General features: G+C 36.1%; 1 protein-coding gene across 1 annotated transcript in view; it reads left to right on the top strand.

Moving 5' to 3' along the window:
* LOC110467456 overlaps positions 1-15,242 on the top strand; it is a 77,183-nt gene that overhangs the window by 26,263 nt on the left and 35,678 nt on the right. Inside the window, exons 13-33 of the mRNA XM_021524637.1 lie at positions 362-447; positions 943-1,068; positions 1,528-1,578; positions 1,936-2,016; positions 3,124-3,182; positions 3,530-3,659; positions 3,982-4,104; positions 4,844-4,951; positions 5,286-5,396; positions 5,939-6,007; positions 6,742-6,874; positions 7,824-7,909; positions 8,807-8,938; positions 9,769-9,898; positions 10,304-10,397; positions 10,614-10,668; positions 12,239-12,360; positions 12,940-13,027; positions 13,310-13,417; positions 13,881-14,017; positions 14,386-14,453. Of these exons, the coding sequence (XP_021380312.1) occupies positions 362-447; positions 943-1,068; positions 1,528-1,578; positions 1,936-2,016; positions 3,124-3,182; positions 3,530-3,659; positions 3,982-4,104; positions 4,844-4,951; positions 5,286-5,396; positions 5,939-6,007; positions 6,742-6,874; positions 7,824-7,909; positions 8,807-8,938; positions 9,769-9,898; positions 10,304-10,397; positions 10,614-10,668; positions 12,239-12,360; positions 12,940-13,027; positions 13,310-13,417; positions 13,881-14,017; positions 14,386-14,453 (2,097 nt within the window). The remainder of the gene's footprint in view (positions 1-361; positions 448-942; positions 1,069-1,527; positions 1,579-1,935; positions 2,017-3,123; positions 3,183-3,529; positions 3,660-3,981; positions 4,105-4,843; positions 4,952-5,285; positions 5,397-5,938; positions 6,008-6,741; positions 6,875-7,823; positions 7,910-8,806; positions 8,939-9,768; positions 9,899-10,303; positions 10,398-10,613; positions 10,669-12,238; positions 12,361-12,939; positions 13,028-13,309; positions 13,418-13,880; positions 14,018-14,385; positions 14,454-15,242) is intronic.

The raw sequence follows: 15,242 nt of genomic DNA, 5'->3' as shown, positions 1-15,242 counted from the left end.
ACAGGTAAATAGTTCCCAGAGTTCTGTATGTGTGGCTTACAGGTAAATAGTCAGAAAGGTTCCCATAGTTCTGTATGTGTGGCTTACAGGTAAATAGTTCCCATAGTTCTGAATGTGTGGCTTACAGGTAAATAGTTCCCAGAGTTCTGTATGTGTGGATAACAGGTAAATAGTTGGTGAAATTTTGACTGCATGATTATATTTTTTATTTCAAGTTTTAGAAGGTAATTCTTGTTCTTGCTTTTGAAAAATAAACATTGAAACCAGAGTTGTGAAAAATTACAATTTTCCTGTGGAATGTAAATGTTTACTTAAGAAGATGTCATATAAAAAGCATAAATGTTGTTATGGTTTGTTGTAGAACTATACAAGAGTCGCCAGCAGTCGGATTCTTCTGACAACGCCTCAATGACAGCCCACAAGTGGAGCACAGCTGTGCTCAAAAAGGTTTTCTTCCTTTCCACTTAAAGCAACAAACATTTTAGCTGGTGTTCTTTATTTTCTTATAACTGAATATGTAAAACTGAAACGTCCATGTTTTCTATAGCTATTTATATTAGCTTACCTTTCACAAACGACAAGTAATGCAATTAATTGTTGTAAAATGAAGGGTACTGTGCATGCCCTCCTGAATACAAAGGGGTGGGGTCCAGTTGGGGCATTGTGATTTAATGGATAGTTTGCCTGAAGTAGAAATCCACCAAAAACAAAACAAAACTTTGTATGAATACTTCAAAATCATTGAAAGTTCAATTGTTTAATGTCGTGTTACCATGGCAAGTAAATGCAAGTTTTCACAGTTCATATTTACAGAAATGTTAGTGACTTGTCACCGAGTCACAAAGTTTTGAATAGGAATGCCGAGATGAGTACCCTCATTTCCCCTGTTAGAAGATCATCATACACTGTTGGAGACTTGGAGATTAACTTGTTCTGTCGTAGGTTGGTGTGATCGAGGAGAAGCAGTACGATGACGCTTTCACCCTACAAGTGGTTGAGCCAGAACTCCTGGAAATATTCAACGGCATGTCAGGCATGGTCCCCTTCCTACAAAAGCTCGTCAAAGACGTAAGCCATACCCTAACATCATCTGGCCATAACATGTTTCTAGGCGCTAGTTTGTCCAGTTTGTATGCCATTGGCCTGCTGTGTTATCAAATGGGTATAAAGGAAAGGGAGCGTGATATTGTGTACAATATTGTAATCATAATAAGGTGATATCAGGCCTCCTTGACCTTTATACCTGTTGTAATTGTTGTGAATTATAGTTTAATTCTGATATATTTTGTACTCACAATAATGTACAATACAATTTTTAGTTAAAACTTATGTAGTAAATTATTTAATGTATTTCATTGTTTGCTTTAGGTCAGAATTCTAGTATACAGACAAACCTACCTGTATTTATAGACCACCCTTCAGGAGTCCAAAAACTGGTCTGTTAATGGAGGTGGTCACATTAGCAGGTTTAACTCTACTGATCAAGGAAATGATATTTGATAAACAGTCGTCTCTGATTTATTGTAGAAAAAGAAAGGAGATGTCCTGACAGCTAAGAGGGCTCATGATACCATTGCTGTAAGTATTGTTTGTATAACAAGTCGTCTTGTCAACAGAGCTACGTCACATCTTCACCTTCGGTTTAAGGAAGTGTCTAAATATGATAAATATTGGGAGAACCTCATCTTTTAAAATAGCAACAGATCTTTGAGAGATTGTGAGATTTGTGGATAGGCAGTTAAAACCGTTTCTGTTAGAACATGAACAATTCTGGTCTGTTGTTTTCTTAGCAGTATTGTCTAAGACTAAAAAAAATCGTTTTTTTCATAGAATATTTCTAAAATCAAAAATTGTTGTGAAATTTCTAAAAAATAAATTGTGGTGAGTGTAATTACTATATATATGTTCCATTAAATTCATTCTGATTCTTTACAGGCACTACAAGAAATGCGAGCTTACATGTTTGAGCTTGGTGAAACGACCAAACAGAGGCAGAAACTGCTTCGTAATTTACAGGTGAGTGTTCCATACGAATGGCACAGTTGATCAACAAGTTGTAATTCCCTTGATTAGGAGCAATTCTTTCCTAGACAGATTCCTTTGACTATATTCAGCATGTATACAAAAGTTAACCCCTTTTAATATCATGTGATAGATCTTTTATCGAAAGTGACCATAAAAAATAAATAAAAAAAGGTGAGAAAATTTAAGAAGTTCTGCACTGGCTCAGGGATTCCATTAAGATGTTCCTAAGAATTCGGTAGAATAACAAGGAAATTATAGAGAAGGGAATAAAGGTCTTGGAGCCAAGGATGTCACGTCTAGAGACGACCATATACTGTGTAGCGGTTATATTTCGCGGGGGTTTCAATTTTGCAATGTTTGGGGTTTTAATTTCGCTATATTCGTGCTTTGACAAATATCCGCGAATCCTTTACATCAGCGAAATTATCGAAAATGTTAACTTCTTTTACGGACCTTATCACAACATGTTGAAAATACTTAAAACCATATGCTGTTATGCAACCTTACATGAACTCAAATCAGATTATCATCAGACAACTGGGCAGTCCATGTAAAAACGACACTTACAATGTACCTATAAGTGGCCACAGCATATACATGTATATGTGTACACAGTAGGTGATTAATTGATTACAGTTTACTCCCACAAAGTTACATACACATTTGATTTTCTTTCGAGTGAAATCACTGGAGGATGACAACACTAATATAAGTGTCTTCAAACGGCCGTTTACCTGTATTTCGAGGTTTAACCCTGTAGGATGACACTCAAAATACTTTGCAGAACACATGAGATTCGGGTACACAGCAAAATTTAACCCCCGCGAATATGTACTAAATACAAAACGGCGAAATACTGACCCCGCGAATTTAAAGCGCTATACAGTACATAGTTTTCCATGGCATTATGGTGTTTGGAATTAACTCAGTGTATTTGTGATTGGTCTTTGTTGATGGGAGTTTCTTGATAATGTTGTTAAATAATGATAGAATCAATGACTACGGTATGATGTAGAACTCTGTCACCCTCACCCTCCTAAAATGAAGTTCTTTTCTGAATAGTACTACAGGAACAAAATTGCTATGATTGGTTTGTAGATTGTGGAAGTGCTGGTTCAGCTCCTCCAGATCCCGTTCAGAGGTTGTGATGACCAACAGTAAGTTTTAGTATACTGGATAACATTACCTATATATTTATTTATCAAAGATAAATGCTCAATTTCATTGCTGCAAAAAATGGAATATTGCTCTTTTGTTCTGGATCTCAGACTGGATTGTTTTTACCTTTTGACTATACATAGATTCACTAAAACTTGATGCACTTTTTCAGTTTGAAAAAGAGGTATTTGTGATTGATTAAGGTATTTTCATTGTACATGTAGGTCATAAATATTGTGATATAGAGAGCTTTAGTTTCCCTTTTGATGATTGATGATAGGAAGGATGGGAGAAACAGATCATATTTTCAGTTTATTGTAATGTATAACTGCTGGTGTTTCTCCAGCCACTTGGTGAGGATATACGTGGAGGCGTACGACGTCCTGTACACGTACCTGATGGGCGACAGCAGGAAGAACGAGCTCTACATCGCTAAGCACATCGACTTCTTCCTCACACAGTTTGAGATTAAAGAGGTACATATGTTACATATTGGTAAAAACATACATATATATGCTTTCTAAGATGTTTACTGTTTCATTTTCTTCTTTTGAAGAATAACAATACTATTCTCATATGTTTTTTGAAAATAATGGCTTAATATTTTTGATTTTCTTCATGTTATCAATTTGTGGGGGAAAACTAAATGTTCTTCAGAATGTCAAAATGTTTTTTTAATCATATTAAGATGGGTTTAGAAAATCCATGTGGTACTAATATGTTATAAAATTTCAAAACAATTGTTGACCCACTTATATGTTACAATTGAAATTTAAAAATAACTGTTTGACCCTGCAGGGTCAGATTGGCCTGAACGCAGCCCACATGGTGATGGAGCTCATCAAGGACAACAGGAAGATAGTGGACAGGATTACCCACAAACACATTGACACTTTCATCGACCTCCTACAGAGAGACAAGGTACCTCGACACCTCAAACAAACTTTTCATTACCATAACATCTCTGTGATAGAGGATTATACCAGAATGTATGATTTACCAAAAAGGAATAAATGAATTTATACGAGTCAAGATCGAATAATTTGAATCATAATTATTTCCTCTTGAAAGACAAATGATCTCCTTTGCAGCGATTAGATTTGACGTTTGGTATTTCAATATGACGTAAAAACAAATTAGAGCTATTTTTACATGATGACATCATTAAAGAATTCCTCTCTTTAAGAGTTTTTCAAAGTTTTTTTTTTTAAACCAAATGTTTTGTACTGGAATCACCCTGTCTGTCTGCAGGATGTCTGTCATCTGCAGTAAATTGTCCAGAAAACTCCATCTTAAGTAACAGGCAGATTTTATTGAAACTTATCACTTGAATGATCAGTATATTATGCCGTTGTGCACTGGCATTTTAATTTCAGATTTCAACACTTTTAAGGGAGTTATGGTCCTTTATACCAAATAATTTGTCCGGAAAAATTTCTCTACTGACTAATTTTATACTATTTTGATGAAACTTGGCCTATATGTAAAGAGCCAAAATATCTGGAACGAGTTCCCATTTCAGTAAGTTGACCCCAAGGTCAAGGTCAATAAATGATGTATAAACTACCAGCATTTGCGGGGGGTATTAGTTATCCTCCTGATGACAGTTCTAGTTTTGTTTTTACTTTAAACCGTAATGATATAATTGTGTTATTACCAGAACTACCGGTACCTTGACCTGTTGAGTGTGTTGTGTGTCTGTGAAGACATCTCCATCTCGGACAACCAGAAGTATATCACAGAAGTCTGGCTGATGAAGGGAAACCGGGTAAATACAATCTTGTTGCTTAAAGATTTTGAGATTTTGTAGAATAAGTATTTCATCGATACTTTCTATGCAATTTGAGGATATATTTTATAAGACGGTCGTATGATAGGGAATTTAATTGTTTAGATTTTAGGGGATCTGTTTGTATTATGATATATATATATGGAGGTATATTCATAATGTAACCTGTCAAAACTGGATATGGCTAGAACATTATGTCGGTTTATAAAGGGTGCAGTTCACACAGAGATTTTGTTTATACTGTATAATATGACTTTTCTGGTAAAATTGTTTTTGATATCTAACTATCTATGAATCGTTGTGATTTTTTCAGAACTGTGTATTCTACACTGACCTGGGACAGAAGATCGGCAAAGTACCCAATGTGGTGTACGTCTCGTCTAACATGGGGCGTACCTGGACAGAACTCTCGGAATTTGTCCAGGTCAGTCATGTCGGCATCGAGAAATAAAGACACTTATACAATATTTGATTGGTTTGGTCTCTCATCATGGCCTAATTCTACTGAGTCATAAGCCTGAGTTGCATTCAGCTATTAAAAATGGTGAATTTATACAGCTGGGCGAATTGGCTGGCAGCATGCATGTGTCAACATTTACCATGAAAAACTGTACAATTTTATTTTTATTTTTTTTAAACATTTTGTTTTTGGTGTTTGATGCAACTTTCAAGAATTGTTGACATTACCAATATCTTGGACAATTTGGATACTGAATGCTTTCAGACAATTGTTTATGGAAGTTATAGCCCTTTATTGTAGTCTTTTCAAGTACAATGTACATGTAGCTACCATTATACAAATTATCTATTTTACTGGATTTCTGTCGAATTTGTTTGTTATTGGAAATATGAAGAACTGGTTTTATTTTTCACTGAATCGGGAACTGTGCATTGATTTGTTCATTGAAATCTTAATAAGCACCACCTCACTTATATAATATAATCACTTGTTTTGTGCCTTTACAGCGAGCTGGGGCAGACGAGTCCTATCTGTTCCTGGAACATCAGCTGGAACTCTATGGCATGCTGTGTCATGTGAGTAAAATACTACACCAAACAAACCTCCCTGTTAACCCTTTCAACCCTATGTAACTTTAGTAGACTCTACCATGCATTGATCTGGATGAGTCCATTATGGTCTACAGTGGTGAAAGGGTTAAACGGTTTGTATCAGACAGAAAGTTCTATACTTTCTTGATGGTTTTTATTACTCATCACTTCCTGTATTTACTTCAGATTTACTAAAGATGTGTTAAATTATCAATTTTTTGGTAGTTCCCACAGACTTATCACACCACTGTGATACTATAATAGGATTTAATAGGATATTAGTGGATGCAGGCATTGCTGCCTCTATATCCACATCAATATACTTTGAAAAAACAATGTGTTAAACAGAAAATAAGCCTATACTTAAGAAGCTGTATGATCGTACTTGAAATCAAGTCTTTCCAGAATTCGTCCAAGTTTTTCTCAGAGTCAATTACGTTACGAGATGAAATAACATCTTGTGGGAGACTATTCCAGATAACAAGTACTCTTCGAGTAAAATATTGTTTTCTAATATTTAAATGACAATGTTGTTTGAGTATTTCTTTACTGTGTCCACAAGTTTTTTCCTTGAGCGGCGAGATCCAACATTCCCTCCACCAAATTCGGATCGTATAGCCCATTCATAAACTTGAACACGTTGATCACATCTCCGAGCAAGCGCCTGTAACTATATAGAGATGTCTCCCCTTTGTTCATATGTTGCCGTGTGTTTTCAGGGTCAAAATGAATTCTCCACCAAGGTGATAACCCAGGAGCTAAACTACCTGACGTGGGAGGAAGCTTTCACCTGCCTCAGTGACGAGGTTCTCCCTGACCAGCTGCGCGCCAGATACTGCATGCTCATCACAAGTAAGTCACTGTCAATAGCCAAGCTTTAAAACCTCAGAACGTAAATCTTACAAATTTTGATTTTGCTGGTTTTTAGAAATTGCGGATATAAGTCAAAGTGCGAATATAGCGAAATTAAAACCCCCGCAAAATATAACAGATATACAGTCCTTTTTTATATTTATAGATATGGTTGTTATAGTCAAGTTGTTATTATCTCACGTGGTACAGAGTGCCTGTCAGAGCTAAGTGAAGGCATATGGCCATGTGTCTGTCTTTAAACATTTCCTGAAAACAACTTCTTCAGAACTATGAGACCTTAAGTCATGCTGTTTGACTGGTTGCATTCTGTTAAATGACCTTGACACACTTTGAAGATCATTCATATCAAATGTGACAAAATCACTGAGTTTCTTTTTATGAGCTTATACAGTATACAATGATTAGATTTCGTCTAAAGCTCGTCTTTAGCTCAGAATTAATCTCGTAATAAAATCATGAAAATAACGATATTAAGTCTGTAGCTTGCTGTGGGGAGAAGCTATATATATAAATGTTTGTCCAAACAAATGGCCTTGCGTTCAAAGTCACAGATATGTGAATTGAATATGTCAAAATAACTTCTTGTCTAGAAGTGCTACTCCCAACTCTGTGAAAGAACAAGTTGGATATACAGGCCATTTAGATCTCTTGAAATACAGAAAACAATTAGTGTATTTACATGATTGACGATTAGTGTATTTATATGATTGACAACTAGTGTATTTATATGATTGACGATTAGTGTATATATATAATTGACAACTAGTGTATTTATATGATTGACAACTAGTGTATTTTTATGATTGTAGTTATATTTCATTGTAACGTCGGTGAATATATCTTTATAAACTAAACTTAACAACACTATCCTTGTATGGATGGTTTGGCGAGAACACAAAGACTTAACAGTTAATGGTGTACTCCACAGCTATGTTTGTGGATATCAGTGAGAACCAGGCTGTCACAGACAAGGTCAAGCTCTCCTATATCTACGCAGAGGTGGACCAGTTTGAGGTAAGTTATCTCCCCTTCATGATCAGCTGCAAACAAACTTGTGCTATCCTGAGCTTTTTCGAAACATTGCTACTGATGTTTTGCTTTTAAGGTGTTGGTTATAAAATGGATCTCAACGTTTTTAATAGATAAGTGGATATCATAGGCAACTACTATCATTTCACCATAGACTGTCTTGGATATATTTCCCCTGCAACAAAGTTAGAGGACATAATTGTTACACTTTCGGTGAGTTTTGAGTAAACATAATTTTTGATAGATGACAAAGATTTGTGTTTACTGACAGAGTTAACAAGAGTGTCAGATATGTTGACTAGGGTTAGGTAACTTGTTTATCGATATGTTGACTGGGGGTGTTAACAAGAGTCTTGAATATGTTGACTGGGGAAGTTAACAAGAGCCTTGAATACATTGACTGGGGGTGTTATCAAGAGTCTTGAATACATTGACTTGGGGTGTTAACAAGAGTCTTGAATACATTGACTGGGGGAGTTAACAAGAGTCTTGAATACATTGACTGGGGGTGTGAACAAGAGTCTTGAATACATTGACTGAGGGTGTTAACAAGAGCCTTGAATACATTGACTGGGGGTGTTAACAAGAGTCTTGAATACGTTGACTGGGGGTGTGAACAAGAGTCTTGAATAAGTTGACTTGGGGAGTTAACAAGAGTCTTGAATACGTTGACTGGAGGTGTTAACAAGAGTCTTGAATACGTTGACTGGGGGAGTTTTCAACAAGAGTCTTGAATACGTTGACTGGGGGTGTTAACAAGTGTCTTGAATACGTTGACTGGGGGTGTTATCAAGAGTCTTGAATACGTTGACTGGGGGAGTTAACATGAGTCTTGAATACGTTGATTGGAATTGTCACCCAGTATATCGTGTGTGTTTACAGGATGTCGTAGATCGTACTGGATCAACCACCTACCAGTTCTTCCCAACCCTCAATGACTGGATCTCCAAATTCCTTGGCAAAAACAGTGACATGACAGCATCGGAGATTGGTAACAACATGCTGGTCAAACAGGTCAGTTACAGAATTAACTCTGAAATTACCGATCATGTATCGGTAGTGAAACAATTTGCTGTAAACTTGCTGGGGAGAGTCAAGTCCCATTTTAAAGATTTCATGAAAATATTCCAGTTTGTAGTATCATGGATTGTGCATTATATTAATTTCCTGTAAACTTGCTGGGAAGGTTTAACGTTTTAAGTCCCATTTTAAAGTTTTCATGAAAATCATTCCAGCAATATCGGGACCTTTCAGTGAGAAGTAAACATTTCAGTATGACATTGTCGACCAACAGTGAATCTGATTTCTCAAATAACACATGCTTGTCACTTTGAATTTACAAAATACAAAAAAGAATTATAAGTATCATATATTTATCATTCTAAGGAGATATTTCTGTTTACAGTTGTATTTTAATAAAAGAAACAGGTTTAAGTACAGTATGCACGCAGGGAGAATTTCAAACCGTACAAAGTGAGACATCAGTATAGGTTAAACTTAAAATAAATTCCTCGTTTATAACGATGCTTGAGATGTTCTTTGGATGGTTGGTGCTATTGATTCAGAATAAGTGCCGGTACTTATATTCTGAAGAAGCTTGGTGAACGAAGCGAGAATTTACCTATTCTCCAAAGCTGGAAAGACACACTTCACCAACAGTTACCACGGAAAACGTACAGTTGCACAGTTTAGGATTTCTTCATTACTGATTAAGAAAGCCAAGAAAACATTGTTTCTTGTCAATTTCTAGGCATGTGTATTGTTCATAAGAAGTATCAAACTATATTTTCATGAAGAATTTTGTAACTAGATTATAAATGGCTTCACTACATTGTCTCTTTAAGGTGTTGAGACTGGTACACTACCTGGTGTCTTTTGGATTCTACTACAAGATTGAAGACATCAAGAAGCTTCTGGAACCGCTGATGAGCCTGCTGGATGGACGGAATGACAAACCTTATCCAGACATTTCAGGTTTGTGTTAGGTTTTAGAGGAACTGAACTGCGCAGTAAAAAAAAATTGTTAACATTTGCACTTTAAAACATTCTGTCATACAGGTAACAGTACTTTTACATTTCTTTGAAAAATATTGAAATGAAATCCTTTTTGATGTGGCTATTCAGATCAAAGTGGTTTGTATATGTAGTTATAACTCATTCACCCCTGAAGACACATTTGAACTCCTCCAGTTCAAAGGTTTGAATAGTTCATTATGAATTTTCAGGGGTGAATGAGTTAAAGGATATGTAATTATTTAAATGGCTCTCCATAAGCAAAATGTTATATAACCGAAAGTTAACATGTGGTCTTAATCTAAGGCCGATTCATCATATAGATAGGGAATCGCAAATTTGTATCTTATTTATTGACCTTTACAGGCAAAGATGGGGAGGAAATTGTGAAGCATTTCCGGAAGGTTGGGCGCTATGAGAGAGGTCAGGAAACCAAGGCCATCGTAGATGCCAAATGCCAGTATGTATCGCTTGATAGGGCACTTAAGTGATGATAGGATGGATATATTGCAAAACTTTATTTTGAAAATTTAAAAAGGAATACTGTTTGTAAAGTTTCCCTTGTTCCAGACACAACACATTTTGAAATATTTCACTTAATTTTAGTTAAAGAATATATTTTTTTGAAATTAAAAAAGTTTATGAAAGTCATAACAATTCATTGTTAATTTTACAGAGCCTTGGAAGTGCTGGACCTGTTCTTTGATTTCATCCTGAACCAGAGACTTGAGGTAAGTGCAATAGAATACATCCGTCTGGCAAATTCCAAAAAATAAAAGCCTGTTTAAAATCACACAGACGACTTTGTTATAATACATTGACCGCTTTCTAGGTAACAGCTGTCAAATTTATTGTAAACTTCAAGTAACTTCTTCCAAATATTATAATTATAATAACTTCCAGTTATAAAGGCCAAGAGTATTAAAATTTGGTCTGTAGATTGCTAAAAAAAAAGACCATCAATTAAGTCTGTTTTAAAACCTCTGATGTTGACCCACATGATCTGAGTAGTATAGATAGAGTGTGTATTGAAGTCTTCCAGCTAACATCCATAAGGTGTAGAGCAATGTTCCGGCTGTTCGGCCAGCAGTGGAAACTTTTTTGCTATTAAGTTTTGTTAAATAAATTTGACCTTGACCCACTTTGAAGACCACAGATTTTAAGATATGTTTGCCAACCCCATTCAGTAGCAGGTGAGCAATACAGGCCTGTTGAACCTTTTGTAAGGATGTAAGCTTATGGATTGAACAAGATTATCTTATTTGTTCTGCTGGTATGAAATGTTGTGGCATACAAAATAAAGTCCTTACACACTTATATATATATCTGACTATGATATATGGTATATATCATAGTCAGAGGACTATGATATATACCAGCACATGCTGGCATAACAAGAGGAGGCAAGGTAGTCTAGTGGTAGGACGCGGGGCTCGTGACTGAAGGGTTGCAGGTTCAAATTACAGCACGGCACTGTATTGTATCTTTGAGTAAGATACTTTACTGAGCTTGTTCCAGTCTACTCAGCTGTAAATGAGTACCTGGTTGGGCAGTGCTAGAATTGTTCAATACTAGCTGTGAGCGCCAAAATGGCAGCACCGGCTGTATGCTCCCCAGGGAGTTGAGAAAGATATTGGCTGGTTGCAAAGGCCCTATAACCACAGATAATAATTTGTGAACCGCTTTGAGACGACCTACAAACTAGGTTGTGATGAGTGGAATATAAGAGCCTCAAATTATTATCAATTCTGATAGATGAAAAAATACCATTAGTCTTTATCAAATGTAGCAAAATTAACATAATCCCAGTTGCAAGTTTATAGAAAAAATATCTGAGAATCTTCTTGAATTTCATAGTGATGTATATATACAGGATCTTACATGAGTTTCCATTTCACATGAAATTTATGAAACAACTCTAAGAATTTTTCAATTTAGCGAGCTTCTAGCAATCTAAAATGAAAAATTTGTGACAAGTTTCATAAATATCATATGGAATGAAAACGAATGTAAAATCTTTTTTATCACATAATCAAGATTTGTGGCATTTATTTGTGTAAAACGACAATTTTCATGCAACCTTGAAATGTAAAAAGCCGCCATTTTGACTCCAGTGCGTCAGTTTGTGACGTCGTGTACTTTTCCTAGGCGTGACATCACAATTGAAACTTACAACCAATCACAGGGCTGATAGGTCATATTACATGGGTTAATACGAAAAATAATATAACATGCGTATATTCACTGGATAACACAGTAGTAAATAATGTGATAAAAATATATTTGTCTGTTTTTTCACAGAAATTCATCAACACGTTCAAAACGACCCACACAGAGATGAATGCACCCTCTGGGTTTTTTGGCCACAAGGTGGAATTGGCTCTCATGCTGAATTCAGATTTTGATATATCAAAACAACAGGGGTAAGCCTAGAGTTCTCAGATCTGGTGAAGATGAATGAAGTTAAAATTGTCAAGTTTCCAGGTTTAGATGTTTTGGTCAAGTCTATATTATCTTTTCATTACGCTAACTAAATGGTGAAGTGTAGTGTGCAATAATTATTTTGTCATTCCTTCATGTGTCAATGTTTATTGCGTCCATTGTAAAAACACACATTTGTGTTTAAGATATCTTATGAAACCTTCAATAGATTCGGTTTATAAATACACAATTGTATGATACCATTAAGTTCCACACCAGTTCAGAGTTTGTTGGTCCTTGGTCGAGGCTTAAGAGTCTTCAGTCACACTTTACCACATTCAAATTATAAGCGTTGTATATAAGATGTCTTGTGAACCCTTCGGCCAGTAGATCCAGTTCACATTTATCGCGTCATACTCAGCTTACATAAAGTTCTATGCAACACGAATATGATATATGAAATGTTCATCACAATCAACCTTTTGTCTCTCTGTATATTAACTCAGTTGCTACAATGGTTAATGGGGGCCGAAATAGAAATATAGAATCCAAATTTTCAAAAGATATTTTAACTGTTTTAGATTGGTCAAGGTTGCGTTGAAGAAGCTGGCTGACATCTTTGATACAACATCTTTCCTGAAAGGCTACAATCTGGTGGACGTCCTGAAGGTTGGTATAACAACAACAAAATTGTAACAGGAGAGAGAAAAATGCACATCCAGACTGGATTTCGAACCCAAGACCCTCCGAACACTTAGAAGGATGCTCTACCGATTGAGCTACCTAGTTGTGGTTGATCGACCCAGCCCAGTTCTACTACACTTTCTCTACTCTCCCGTTGCTCAGACATCCTTTACAGCACATGGTTCAATCAAGAATATTTTCTAGATGGGTGTTTTTTTTCTTTTTAATCCTAAGCCATCTTCTTATTATCTTTCTCTTTTTTTATAGGACTTGACCCACTACAAATATGATGAAATCATCAGACAGTCTTTGAACCTACTGGACAGGTACTACTCGGCCTATACCGACCTCTTCTCCAGGGCAGTCCAGGCACAGGTAACACTTGTTCAGCATTACCCTTGGTACATCATGAGTTTAACTTGTGTAGTTTGTTAGATATTCTTAAAATTCCATCTGTACTTTGCCCAAAAAAGCTATTTGAAAATTTGCGTTGTCAATCTTGTCAATCTTTTTTCTATAACAAGATTTATTGTGCTGATTGTGCGATTGTTTCATTGATTTAATTCATAATTCCATCACTCTATACATTTTACTGGATTTGTTTTTTGAGAAAGGGAAACAACTGCAAAAAAGTATTAACTCATTCACCCCTGAAGACACATTTGAACTCTTCCAAATCAAAGGTTGGAATAGTTCATTATGAAATTTCAGGGGTGAATGAGTTAACAGAGACATTACTAAGTGAACAAAAGTAAATGAAACCTGTTTCTCAGAACAGAAACTCAAACTTTGGATGTTGATATTGAATAATTGATGACGAGTATTGCTTTAAATCCAGGTGTGTATCACGGATAGATCTGTGGAGGTGTATCACATTCTAGAGAAAGTACTCCCCAAAATGAGGCTGTATGCCAGTGCCCGCCTCAGCGATGAGCAGACCATTGAGCTAGGCACCATCCTCGACACACTTATAAAGTAAGTACATTGATGTTGTCAACAAAGTTTCCACCTGATCATTGAATTGGGAAAATTAACTAAAAACTCTTCAGAACCGCCATTCCTGACTTTTTAGCTTAACTAGTCGGAGAATTAAAGGGGGGGGGGCTAATGTAGTCATGCACCCCGGCTTCAGCGTCCCACTTCAACCTCCACTCCTGACTTTTTTGTGTTGCCTTGCAAACAAAGGTGAAATTTAAGGATCAGTTCTGCAGCTGTGTTATAAGACGTAAAACACAATAAAAACCAACCACTTTACATATTTAAATGCAGTACAATGGAAATTTGGATGTGGTAATAAAATGTTATTGTCCAGTACTATTTGTTAATGATGTTTTGTTTGATAGGACGTGTCACTTGGATGGAGAAGAAGACGAACCTCACCCTGTCAACCAGACCATCCTCTACAACCACGGTCAGTCTGCTAAAACATTTATCCCTTATTGATATAATGCTATCTTAATATCTTTTTCAAACAATTTCCACATCAGATAATATGCACAGTATGTAAAATGAATAGTAATTTGGTCTTAGTTGCCTAGTTAAAAGAATCCGATGCTATAGTAACATGAAGATTCCCTGTCGTTAAGAAAATTCCTCATCTTAAGACTTTCCATAAGTAAGTATTACTGAGGTTGAGGAAAATCCCCTGAGATTAAGCTTTTTTTCGCGAAGAAGCAACACAGCCCTCTTAACAGCTCTGGTTGACAATTTGCCGTTGCACGGCATATAGTTGAACTTGACAGCTTAGCAAGACTATGTACTATCAACATTTAGATAGGTAGGATCACGAGTTCTAATGCTATTGAGGAACACTTCAGGAAATAACTCTCGAATACAAATCACACGTGTAAGGAAGCATTCAGCCATATAGTCACATATGTTAAAAGAGCTCTACCATGCTGTTAGCCTGTACGGTTAAATCTTCTTAATGTTTAGGGACTGACTTCAAAATTACTGAATATCTTGCTTTGTCAATGCAAAAAATTACTTAACTGAAATGGAACCAACCAAACCTGGACCACAGATGCATCTTAGGTAGTACATCTCAAACCATGCATCAAATGCTGGATGTGGCCCACCTTTCATGGTCCATTGACTTTGTCAGCATCTCCATCAACATTGAGTTTTTGCGTTTAATTTAGTTTCACTGAAAGTATGCAGGAGTTTCTAGACCACCAAACCTGGACCACAGATGGGGGGG

Source organism: Mizuhopecten yessoensis, unplaced genomic scaffold (assembly GCF_002113885.1).
Source record: "Mizuhopecten yessoensis strain PY_sf001 unplaced genomic scaffold, ASM211388v2 scaffold11173, whole genome shotgun sequence".
Lineage (NCBI taxonomy): Eukaryota > Metazoa > Mollusca > Bivalvia > Pectinida > Pectinidae > Mizuhopecten > Mizuhopecten yessoensis.
Note: the sequence above shows the minus strand (reverse complement) of the source record. Positions and strands in the feature narration are given on the sequence as shown.